Raw genomic sequence first — 12,913 nt, forward strand, 5'->3', positions numbered from 1 at the left:
TCTCTCTAGTGTCCTGTGCCCATCTGCTTCCCCACTCACCCTGCCCACAATTTTATTTCTTTGCACCTTTGGGTCAATATAGATACATCACACCATGTCTTATTTAACTGTATCCAAGGGCCCGTCCCTGCCTGCTCCTTTTGTCTGCTGACGCGGTAACCAAAACCCAGCAACTCATTGATAAACATGTGGCTACCTGAGAGCAATTGCTACCAATTCCAAACTATGAGAAAAATCTAACAAAATCCATAGTTAAATTGCTCTTTCAGCCTCTTGATAACAGCAGGGTGGTCACAAAGCAAACTTCTGCTCATGCAGCATTAATGGGACTTGGAATTTTTGATTAGATCTTCCAGACCACCCACACATCTCAGCAGGTCAGTATCTCACAAGGTACCCAGGTCCCCTGTTTTTATAGATCTTGTAAGCTTCACTGCTTCCTATTCATATACAAAGCCACAAAACTCAGGGCTGCTTTCGCCAGCACCAGTGACAGAGTGAAGTTCAGTGTCACCACGGTGGCGTCATCGGACAGCTCAGGCTGTTTCTCACACTCGCTGTTATTTACATCTGCTCTTACCAGCTGCAAAAAAGACATGAAGATTTTTAGTTTTAAGCTGCCGTGTTTCCCATGTGTGACTAAGATCAGAGATGTCTCAGGCTGCGGCTCCTCATTCCATCTGGGAATGTTTTTTTAGGGTGTGTCTCAGTTTTGGCTTCTTTTCCCAACTCCCAGCTCTTTTCTAGTTAATTAAAGGCATATTTGTGCTTAAAGTTCACACTTAAGAGGATTCTGGCAGCCTACAAATGTCCCAGTCATTCTTCCTGCCACTTTTAGTAATGTGCAAATGCAAGGTAAATGGTTGGGAGTGTGGCTGGGGGACCAGCTCCACTGGGAAGTTCACAGGTTCTTCTCACAGGACTCGGCAGAAGGATCCTTTGCCTTGTCCAGAGGAGTGTGTTCTGATGAACAAAATACACAAGAACTATACTTTTTGCCTTTTTTTTTTTTTTAAACTGATTTGCATGCAACCTGAAACATATTAACCTTGTGCTGTGCTTTCCTCTGATTATATATTTGTAAGTTTTTCTTTCTACCTTTGTATAGTTCTGTGAGTGTTTGCATCACTTGTAGTTGAAAAGACAAGCGCATGGCGTGCGCTTACCGCTGGGGTGACCTCTGTGAGGCTCGGTGCTCTCCAGTTGGGTGCTAGGGACCGAACGGTGTCTCGTGGTTAGAGGAGGCGAGTGTACCAGGTTGTCACCTCTTCTTCATATCCTTGCTCTGAAATGAGAGAACAAAATGGGTTTAACTAAAGTTTTAAACACAACTGTTAGAACTGTTGTAAAAGCTGAGCAGATACATTAAGTTTAGAACAGGTAAACTTTAAATTCCAATTATTTCCCAATTTCCCATCCACAGTCTTTCCCCTAAGATGGTGTATCCCATATTCCTGTCCCAAGATGAGCATTAATACTAATGCTAAACAACTTGATGGTTTGGCTGCATTGTTTTAAGAAAAAGAAGGAGTAAGGAGTTGATCTGGACAGCAGCGATTTGTGCTGCAGCGACGCGCTGCCACTGGCCGCCTGAAAGCGGAGAATGAGATTCTACAATACCAGATGTTGGGGGTGAGGGGGAGCAGAGAGTAATTGGTCACAGATTCTCTAGCTAAGACCTTGCTAATTGAAAATCTGCATTGACGGGAAGTTATTCCTTCACTGGTAGCTGGTTATATTAGTCTTAATGTGCAGTTTCCACCAGCTTCATGTCACTAAGATGGTCTCGTCATGGATGCCCAAGCTGGCATCCTTATTTGCAGGCTGATGAAAAGTGCCATGTAACAAACAGGTGTGGAAAAATCTTTTGTTCTTTGCTTATCCTGCAATCTGTGTAGCGTGGCCGTGCAAACCATGCAGGAGAGGAGGTTGCTGCTACTATTCCCCTTGACTTGGATCTTTTAGTACAAGTCCAGTTTAACTTTTGGATGTTTCCTTCAGTGATTGTCACCTTCTCTTGAAGGGCTGTCATTTGAAGGGCCAGATGTGGCAAAAATAGCATTCATCACTTTAAATACCTGCTTATCAGCCAGAAAAAGAAAAAAATCTACAACAGTCAACCAGATGACTGTTTCTTCAGTCTCCTAGACAAGGATGCAAGCTGCTCTGGCTTCTCAGGCCCCAGGCACTGCATGTCACAAATCGCGCCTCTTTTTAAGAGGATGGCAGTTTCAGAATGAAGAAAGGCAAAAAGAGAATGTTTTAGTTGCGAGCTATAATTTCCAATTACACTCACAGTTCTGCACCTGGTGAGAAATTCTTGCCTCCAACCTTGTCCGTGCTGCATGTTGATACTGCAGATTGTGGTTTGATTCTGGAAATGGCAAGCAGAGAAGAAAAAAAAAGTTAATAGATCTAATGAGGTCGAGTCCTTGATGTCAGCGTGATCCTGGGGGACCTGAGCACCAGCCAGTTCTGCTGGCCCTGTGAATGCAAGTGGAAGACAGATGAGGGCTCTTTATTTACTAGGGGCACCATGTGACTCCTGAGACCCAAGGGAAAGCTGTAGAACTGGTATTTTCTCTCAGAGTCCACTGGCTAGTGATGATGAGAATTAGCCCCATTGAACATCTGTCCATCTGTCTTTCTAAGTGCACTCATTGTAATATGTGGGCTCATTACAGTGAGGGATGTTGCAGTCTCCTGGCCAAAGTCCATCCTATTTCTATAAATTCCCCCCCTTGCAGTTTTAATCACGCATGGGATCTTCCTTCACTGGCTGCCTGTCCTTGGCAGTTGCCGTGCATTACGAGAGCCTGGATGGGGAACAGGTACACCTGTGAGGTTTCAGCATGCTTAAACTCTTCTACCATTTAGAACCCACTAAACTACAGTAAAACCGCTCAGTACTGGATGGGAACAAGCCACCTCCTCTGTATTAAACTCTGATTTGAGGAAAATAGAACTAGAGATCAGCAGGAGAAATTGTGGGAGTAGCAAACCAGTGAAGCAACAGTTAGCATTTGGACAAGATGAATATGCAAGAGCAAGGATTAGAGGCAAGGTGGGATATGCTGAAAATGGAGGAAGCAAAGTCGAGCAGGCACCAGCCAGCCCACCAGGCAGAGCACGGGCTTCCCTAGAGCCTGAGGGATGAGCAGCGGCAGCCCTGTGCGCTGGCGGTTACAGCGCTCGCCGGGATGGTTGGGAGATGAGGAGGCCTGGCTGTCAGCAACACCAACACCAGTCTTTGTTTTTTCTCCTCAGGGAATACCATCACTATGCCAACGGCCTCGGGGGCCAAAAAGCGTTTCTGGATTATTGAGGACATGTCCCCGTTTGGCAAGCGCCGCAAGACCGCGTCCTCACGCAAGATGCTGGATGAAGGGATGATGCTGGAGGGATTTCGGCGCTATGACCTCTACGAGGACTGCAAGGACTCCAGCTGCCAGTTCTCTCTCAAGGTTACCCACTACCACTGCACGCGGGAGAACTGCGGCTACAAGTTCTGTGGCCGTACCCACATGTATAAGCACGCCCAGCATCACGATCGTGTTGACAACCTGGTATTGGACGATTTCAAACGCTTCAAGTCTTCACTGAGTTGCAACTTCCCAGACTGTCAGTTCTCTGGCAACAGCACACACTTCCACTGTCTGCGCTGTGGCTTCCGCTGCACTGACAGCACCAAGGTGACAGCCCACCGCAAGCACCACGGCAAGCAGGACGTCATCAGCGCCGCCGGCTTCTGCCAGTTCAGCTCGAGCGTGGACTGCGAGGTGCCCGACTGCAAGTACAAACTCAAGTGCTCCCACTTCCACTGCACCTACCCTGGCTGCAAACACACGGTGGTGGGCATGTCACAGATGGACTCGCACAAGCGCAAACACGAGAAGCAGGAGCGAGGGGAGCTTCCTGCCATCTCTCCTGGCCCCGAGGGCCTTGCCCACTCCACTCTCGAGTATGACATCCAGAACTCTTCCATCAACCTGGACAGTTCCCTCAACCTCAGCACTGACAACAACAGCTCCCTCTTCTTCCTGCAGAACGCGGCTGGCGTGGGCCTCAATGATTCCCTGGACCTCAGCAAGAAGCAATCAGAAGTCGCTGAGGGTCCCTCACCGAGCGGAGCCGGGACCGCACCTCAGGAGAGGGGCGCGGTGGCATCTGGCTCTGGTGATGTGGAGGACGAGGATGACTCTTCCCAAGAGGATGAGGAAGATGATGAAGAGGAGATGAACGAAGAAGAGGAGGATGACGAAGAGGAGGATGATGATGATGATGATGAGGAGGATGATGAAGAGGAAGACCTGAACACAGATTCTGAAGAATCGCTGCCTGACCCTGAGGGCCTGGCCACTAAAGAAGATGGAGAACCAGAGGAGCCTGCTTCTTCCACAGACCATGGCGATGCTTCCAGGCCCCAGGGTGAGCCAGCCCCTGCTCCAGCCCCACCTCCCGCTCCAGCTGCTGCCCCAGCCTCCACCGTCACTCCAGCAGCTTCTCCTTAATCTTAGAGACAACAGCGGCAGTGGTTCGGTTTTGCTCTTACACAGAATTACTAAGAGGACCCCATATGAGGCAAGAACAAAGATTGGAAACAAACTCCGTGCCACACACACGAGAGAGAGAGAGGCCGGAAGGAAACCCACGCTCCTCCACAGGCCCCATAAGAGAGACAGGCTGGCAGCAGGACTGGTGCTGCATCGCTCCATTCTGCAGACACCGAACGTGGGGGCAGGATGCAGCAAAAACAAAAAAATACCCTTTTATATGGACATGAACGTTGAGGGTACCAGCTGCTCTGCCTTGTTCCCTGCATGGTGCGTGGGGCCTGTGCCCATCTGGGGACCCTTTGTTATGGGTGGGGCTCTATCCCCCCATTTTTCTTTCTGGGTTTTATTTTTCCATGTTTTCAGTTGTACGATATTAATAATAATCTCCACTTCTTGGAGGGGGGTGGGTGGGAACAACAGGTAATGAATTTTAGAAATATATATTTGTGTGTGTGTCTCGCTCTATATATAATGTACACACACACACACACATATATAAAATTCAAGGAATTGGTGTCACAAAGACAACGAGCTCAGCTTTTGCCAGCGGGAAGGAGGGGTGAGGGGTGCGCGCTCTCTCTCTCCACCCCTCCCCCCCTTCTCCAGCATTAAATGAATGGCATCAGACAGCAAGGGTGGGAGTGGGTATTTATTGTCACATAAATGAGGACGCATTAATGAATGAGCAGGGGTGGGAATGGGACACTCCTCTGTTCTTCCAGATCCTTTTTACTGTTAATGATGATAATTTTGAATGCTATTTATATTGTAAAACTTTCTCAGTCTACACTTTCTCTGTAGGACACCTCATCCCTGCTGTTCTGCCTGCAGGGATGTAGCTGAAGTAACTCGGGAAGGACGCAGCGGGCAGTTAAAGGGTCTGTCCCACTGGAGGACTGGGGTTAATCTCCCTTCCAGTTCCATCTCATCCCAACCCCCAGGTGCTTCCTCTCTGGTGAGGGTGAGGCGTTTTTCTGGTGCTTCAGTATCCCCATCTCAGGAGGTTGGGAGCTGACACTCTGTCCCACGGTGCAGCACAGGGAGCACCGTGCTCACAGAACCGCGTCCCAGCCGTTAGAGCAGCCTTGGAAATACTCCGTGCTCCCCACCCAGGCAGCCGTACAGTGACAGGTATGTCCCCCGTCCCCGAGCCCTCATCCCCGGCCTTTCCCTGGGGATGGGCCGGTCTGTCTTTCTGCGTGGACGAACCTCTAGTGACTTCTGGGAGAGGGTGAAGGCAGCACTGCTGAGGGAGAGGAAGGGAGGCAGGTGCTCGGGATCCCACGGGACGTCCTCAGGCCGGGGGTGTCTTTTGCACTGGGGCGGGGAGGGGGCACAACCCTGTTCTGCAGCACCCACTGGCACAGTCGCAGTTTTTGCAGCTACAAAACATGAGGCTACTGCAACCTGCACAGCACAGAGAACTCAGAGCTGGGGGAGCTGCTCGCGGAGGCCAGGATCTAGTCCAGCTAAGAATTAATGCATTTGTGGGTCCATGCTGAGAAACTTTACCAAGTAGGGCTAATAGCTTGGGCACTGCGTGAGCCAGTGCAGCGGTGCGGTGTTTGACCTGCCACCTCCAGAAGCTTGTTGGGCTTTCCCCTGGTTAGACACTCGTCCCTGCTCTCTGGGAACACACACTACAGGACACTGTCCCAACTCTGACAGGTGCGACCGTAGCTGTTTGACCCCAAATCCTCGCCCGAGTCTGAGAGGGCAGGCTTGTCTACACACACGTGGGCTCCAGAAGGACTAGCTGTATGAATTAATTCTGCTAATAGTTATTTCAGTGCCAGTTTGTAAGTGTACCAGCCTAGCAAAAGGTTCCTTGTGTCTCAAGTTTGTCCTTGTTTTTTTTTTTTTTTAAAAAGTTATTTTTTTTTTCTAAGATGATGCAGGCGCCCCTTCCCCGTCAGCTCCACCAGCACTGCGGCTCCAGGGGATCCCCGAAATGTGTGTTCACCCTGAACTGATAAAGGCCTCAAGAAGTTTAGGTTGCCTTTTTTTTAATTTCCCTAAGGAAGCGGTGCAGATCAACTCTGGTTTATAAACAAGCAGCTCAGCTGGGTAAATGTGGGGACAGAATGTTCAGATGATGTTTCAAAAGGAAAGGCAAAAACAAAGTTGTACAGTATTTTTCCTGTAAAGGTTATTACTATATATAGAACAAAAACGAAACCACCAATGCCAGGGGATGAGGGGTCACCTGCCTTCTGGACAGCCCTTACATATGGTTAATTGTGTGCAATTTGTTTCTTTTTTTTAATTTTCTTTTCTTTTCTTCAATGTAGTGTCTGTTTGCAGGGGTGGCAGGGGAGGGGGGGCCTTAGTGCTGCAGTTTGAGGCTGACTTCACACTCCCAGCACTGAACTGGAGCTGCACGATTCCGAATTCTAACTTGAATTTTGTAGAGATGAAACAAATGAAAACAAATGAAATATTGTTATTACTAGTTTGTAGTTTATTTAATTTTAGGAGTTCTTTTCCTCTATCAGCTATTTGTGTGGCTTTTATTTTTATAGGGTTTTATTTTTGTTTGTTTGTTTTTGTTTTGTTTGGTATATCCCCTGCCCTCAACTGCGCGTTTTCTAGCACAATCCAATTCTTGAACATAATGAAGCTCACGTTCCTGGGGCAGAGTGAGGGATTGAGGCCCTGGAATTTCTAGAAATGGGATGGGGCAAAAAGATTTTACTTCGCCAGCATTTGCTGCAGGTTCTGTACTTGTACATTTTTCCCATATTCAACTACTTAGTATGGTGATGGGCTCCAAGAGGAATCCTTGGACGTAACACGAGCCACATCTTACAAAACAGATGTGTTTATTTTGTACCGCGGAAATCAACGTGATGTGTATCGGTGACTTTGTGGGAGCAGGACCGAGATACCGCTGCCTCCAGCACAACAGCAGAGCTGCTGGGAGCACTGACGGTGCAATTCTGGGTTTGGTGGCCAAGCACTTGGGCCACTGGTTCCCGCTCAGCACAGACGGGCCGTTTCCTGGCTGTTTGGAGCTGGGAACCTGCACTGGGACGTAGTGGTTTTACCTCTCCCCTTTCGTACCTCACCAGACTCCGCTGGCTGAACCACACAGCAGCGGAGAGAGCAAAGTGTGTGCAGAAAAGGGGTGAGAGCGGTGCCGATAGCTCCGCTGCCGCCACCCCCGGACGCACACGGTCCCGGGAGGCAGCGCTCGGCAGGTGCGGCAGGAGGGCCTGTGTTTCTCTATGCACACCATTTTCTCCCTAACAGCTCAGCCTTTCTCCCCAGCTTTTATCACCTCTGGATAAATACCCAGGAGCTGGCACAGGGAATGAGATTTCTTTCCCACCAGGCTACTGCTGAACAGAAGGTCAGATGCCCCCGCAGGACAGTGGCTCCAGGGCCGCCCGAGAGTTGCTGTGAATCTCTCACTATGCCTCTGTTTGCAGCAACAACAACAGCGAATAGTCAAGAAAGTTATTCCCGTCTTTTTATTCTGCCGTGTTGAGGTTTGGTTCAGCTAAACTCTTAAGCAGATGCTCTCTGGGTTTAAGCCCATGCTTAAGTGCTTTTCTGAACAAAGGCGTCAACAGCACGAGGAGCCCTGTTAGAGCACGGTGGGGTTTTCACTTCGAGCGATCATGTCAACAGGACTGTTAGACAAGAGAGTGACCGGAGAGGGAGAGTCAGCGAACTGCGGGAGGGGGAGGAGAGAGGGGCCGGACCGTTCAAACGAGATAAAAACCAAACAGAATGAACCTGGAGATGGACCCTCCTGATCCTGCCACCATTCACTGCTGAAGAGCAAAAAACGAGATGAAAACGATTGACTAGATGGTTCGTTGTAGCCACAAACTCAACTGGATTAAAGTCTGTGTGGAAGGAATTTTGTAAAGAAAAAAGAAAAAAAACTAAAAAAATTTTCCAATGTAGCAAAAAAATAAAAAAAAAAACTTTAAAAAAAAGACAAAAATGAAAAAAAAAAAAGACAAAGAGGGAGGATTCTAGCCTTTTGTAATCTCCATATTGCACACTAGGACTATAAGCCATCGCTAGCTCATTTGGAATTTTAAATGTGTAATTTTTTTGTTTTGTTTTGTTGTTTGTTTTGTTTTTTTTTCTTTCCGTGGGGGAGGGGCGGGAAATAAATGCTTGAACCACCAATGCTCTTTTTAATGTTTTATAAATATGTATGTGTATATATATAAATATAAAAATAATATGTATGCACATATATATGTGTGTGTGTATATATCTATATGTATATACATATATATAGATATATAGATATATATATAGGTTTTGAGACAAAAATGCAGAAAGTGAAAAAAAAAACACCCTAAACAGGATGGTGTGCTCTGATTTACTTGAATCTGGTCTCTTCAGCACCTGCGTTATTAAGAACTGAATATTTTTCCACTTGAATTTAGTGCTATTAGAAATTTAATATATGTGTTTTATTTATTTGATTTTTTTTTGCATGACTGATGCAAGGTTTGACATTTTCACTCAATAAAAACTGGAAAAAAAACCCCAAAGTTTTAAGTGATCAAGTTGTCTTCTTGATTGAGGTGGTTTCTTATTTTAGGAGCTAACAAGCCTTGGCACGGTTTGGGTCTCTCAGCGCTGCAAGTAGAATAATGGCCCCGCACCCGTTAACACCAGGACTGAGGTGGGAAGTGCCACGGGAACCGAGTTCTCTTTACATGGCCTCGTGCTTTTTAAGCAGCCCTCTAGTTTTATTTCAGTGCTCATTGGGGCTCCTTACAGTAGTGGTGCCTGTTACATCTCCACAATTTGTCAAACTGGGACCTGGAATTAGAGATGTGACTGCTCAGGTGTTGACTCTGCCCTTCCTGCCTTGGCCTGCGAACTCAGGGTGGTGAATTGGGATCTGTGGTGGAACCTGAAACCTTAACAATGACATTCAAAGCCCACTAAATCAATAGGGGTTTGACTATCACCCTAATGAGAGAGGAGCATGAATGAAACATCCTGCGGGGTCTAATAAATCATTTAACCTCCACAAAAATGCAATGTTGAAGCCATATACTTCAGCAGAACTTAGCAAGAACACATAAAGCTCTATGCCACGCATCAAAGATCAGAACGAAAGCATTTCTTACCTGGCCACTCTGTAGCGTTTTCCTGCTGCAGAACCTTGTATACAGCATGCGCTTGCAAGTACGGTGACTGCCAGCCGGGACGACAAAGTCTTGCAGCAGGCGGGTGTCCCGACAGCCGCTGCTTGGTACCTCGGATCCAGCAGTCTTGAGTGCTGACTGTAAAGGAACGATAGATTAGATTAAAAAGGAACGATAGATTAGATAAAACCTCTGCACGCCAACACAGCCTGTCCCCACCATTCTCCTGGCCAAGGCTCAGGCCTGGGCACTTCACACCGGAGGCGGGTCTGGAACAGCCTTTCATCACCAGCATCCCTGCTCTGCACAAGGCCGATGGGGACGGGCAGTAAATGTCATTTTACTGTTCTGTCACTGGTGAGGCGCAAGGGCTGCACAGAGCAGCACGCATGCAGCTGCTTTCCTGAGAAAAAGCCGGGCTTGAGTGCCCTGGAAATCCTGAGTGGCAGGAATTTAGGTGTCTGTGCATCCATCCCCTCTCAGCCACCGTCACAGCCACAAACATCGTTCTGATGCCTGTCCTGCCAAAGTGCTGCTGGGGATGCGGGGAGAGCAATGTCAAAGTTGTTTTACGCAAAGAAAAGCCCTCCTGTGTGGCTCTTCCCATCTCAAAGCAGCTGGGTCTTTGCACCTCTCTGCCACCCGTCAGACAACCCAGGGGCAGCAGAGCAGCGCCTGCCAAGCCCCACGCATTGGCAGCAACTGCCTCCTTATTAGCAGAGAGGATTAGACGACTCTCTCTTTCAAAGCCCCCTCGTTGCTGTGCTGCAGCTCCCAGCCATCCTGTTTTCGGATGTCATGATCTGAACATGCTCCTAATCCCACCTCGGAGCACAGGGGTTTGTTCTCACTGGAGCTCTGCCCATAGCACAAGGGTATTTACATGACTGTTTCTGGGGGGACAGGACGTGAATGACATGACTCTCTGCTTAAAAGCTCTTGCTGGAACTTGCCTGCTCTTTGTGGAACTCTGCACTTCATAAACGAATGAGCAAACCACGGGAGAAGCTGCAAGCAGAACAAATGAAAGCCTCGCTATTGCATTCATTCCAAGCCGCCGCAAGCGGTGCCGCTGCAGCTCTGCAGCCAGCCCTGCAGCGGGCGAGCCCTGCAGAGCAGCGGACACCCCGCGAGGCTGCTTGGTCTGAAGGCAAAAACTGGGCAGTCGCTGCTGCTATTACATTTTTATTACATCAAGAGTACCCCTGTAACATGATTTTTTTGAGTGCGAGACCCTACAGCTACACACATCGCCACAAAACTACACTGCCTGTTTTACATAACACACCAGATATCAACTTTTCAGCACAGTACCAAGTCTTCTGCAGCACCTACCAACATAAGCACCCCCAGCAGGAGTATCCTTTGGCACCCCGGAAACATAAAACTCAAACAGAGGAGCACTACTTTCCCCTTTCCGAACAATTTGAGACTTTAAACCAATAGAGGCAGCAAAAGTTCAGTCGCCTCAAACATGCAGAAGCAGCATTCAAGGTATTTTAGGACACAGAATGGGAGACCAGGTGGTTCTGCTGCTGCTTCCAATCCTGGTTTTTAGACGTTATTATCCTGGTTTTTAGATGTTATTAACCAAGTACTGTCCATGTTGCTCAGGTACGGGAGCGAAGACAGAAACCAGCCATTAACAGATGACCATTAGTTAACAGGTAATAAAAGCCTTGCAAAAATTATTTTCACCAGGCATTGGGTATAAAAACGCAAAGCAAAAGAGAGGTATTTTGACACAGAACTGAACAAGAGTGTGCGGACCAGATGTTTAAAGCCAAGGCCTCCACTTCTCTTCTAAATTTCCCTCGCAGCTCTGCACAAGCCCCTGCAAAGAACTAAGGTTCTGAACCATGATACATACAGATTGCATTAACCTGCTTGTGTCACAGCCAAGTTTTCTATTTGTACCTCTGTGCACTTGTGTTCACAAACCTGCAGGTGCCTTTCTGAAGGCCAGGAGAAGCCCTTTGACAAAAGCAGCTCTTGGGGAACAGGAAGGAGACGAGCTATAACCAAATATCCCTCCCCTATCTTTATAGAAGACTGAAGCTTTCAAACATGGCAATAAAATCTCACATCATCTTCGAGGGCAACTTGCACTTTAAAAGACTTTTCTCAAAGTCAATGAGCAGCTTGTACCTATTCCAAACAAAAAAAGCACGTAGATTGCTGGAAATGTTTTTGGAGTTTCACATATGAATAAATAAATAATTTCTGCCTTTCTCTACAAATCAAGGCAGAACTTAGTTTAATATGACCAAACTTGGAAAGAGTGAGAGCATGCACAAATATATCTGTACACAAAACTTGCACATGCACTACAGCAAAATATACAAGTTTGCCTAATGGCAAGACGGTTTTGAGTCCCTCTGTTGCAGACAATATTCCATGGAAATCCAAAATCTAGGCAGGAAGCCCCACTTTTTGGGTCTCTGCTGTCTTGAACAAACTTCCCCAGTAACTGCAAGCGGACAACACCCAACTCTGGGGGCAACAATCTCTAGGAAAGTGGTGAGGGCAAAGGGGACAAAGGCATTGAGGAGCATTTGTAGGTACAGCAGGTGTTAGAAGGGATGACAAGCTCTTCGTGCCAGCTCCGGGATGAGAATTGGGCTCACTGGCGTCCCTGACACGCACCTTCCCTCACAAGGGCCAGGCGCTGGCTCAGGAGGCAGGAACGCGGCCCCTCCAGATGCACATTTGTCACCTCACCTGGGGGGACAGGGCGCTCTGGCCCCCAAAGTGCATCGTGGCTGAGGAGGGGTGGCCAACAACGGCAGCTTCCCTCCTTCCTTTTGCTCTTTTTTGGCAGGGAAACTCTTAAACAAACAAATGGAGAAACACTGAGGATTTATGTAAACAGCCCAAGATTTATCTGACAGGCAGCCTGAGCCTTTCCCTGCCCCCTTCCCTCCCCACGGGCAGGGTGCTGCCTCCTGCTCTTGCCATGACACCACCAACGGCATCTGCCCCCAGCCCTTGCTGTCACCGGGACCCCCAGAGACCCTCCTGTGATCCCCAGCCACAGCCGAGCTCTGCCTAAATGTCAGAGCTCCACAGCCCGAAACATTAAAGAGAATAAAACAAAGCCATTTGATCTGCGGCCAGAGCAAGTCAGAGCCCCCCACAGGGACACAGGCTCGCCCGTTCCACTGCCAGGCACTAAACCCCCAAGTCAGGTCTCGGCTACGGCCAGCCAGGCTGGTAAGATGGAAAGAACCA

At 48.2% G+C, this 12,913-nt stretch overlaps 1 protein-coding gene and 1 long non-coding RNA gene across 12 annotated transcripts in view; one reads left to right on the plus strand and one right to left on the minus strand.

The window, feature by feature from the left end:
- CASZ1 (castor zinc finger 1) overlaps positions 1-6,415 on the plus strand; it is a gene marked incomplete at its 3' end in the record, with an annotated part of 150,419 nt that extends 144,004 nt beyond the window's left edge. For all 10 annotated transcript variants that reach the window (XM_082070013.1, XM_082070010.1, XM_082070005.1 and 7 more), the window contains one exon: positions 3,268-6,415. In XM_082070013.1, the coding sequence (XP_081926139.1) occupies positions 3,268-4,511 (1,244 nt within the window). The remainder of the gene's footprint in view (positions 1-3,267) is intronic.
- Positions 19-9,808, minus strand: LOC309448468. 2 transcript variants are annotated; one of them, XR_014185803.1, is made up of 4 exons: positions 9,665-9,808; positions 2,297-2,374; positions 1,167-1,285; positions 19-583 (listed from the first exon to the last, which is right to left on the minus strand). It is a non-coding gene; the product is annotated as an uncharacterized lncRNA (long non-coding RNA). The 2 variants fall into 2 exon arrangements; XR_014185804.1 differs by having other exon boundaries at positions 19-1,285.
- Between the last annotated feature and the right edge of the window lie 3,105 nt (positions 9,809-12,913).

Source organism: Streptopelia decaocto (genome assembly GCF_964273445.1).
Source record: "Streptopelia decaocto genome assembly, chromosome: 20".
NCBI lineage: Eukaryota > Metazoa > Chordata > Aves > Columbiformes > Columbidae > Streptopelia > Streptopelia decaocto.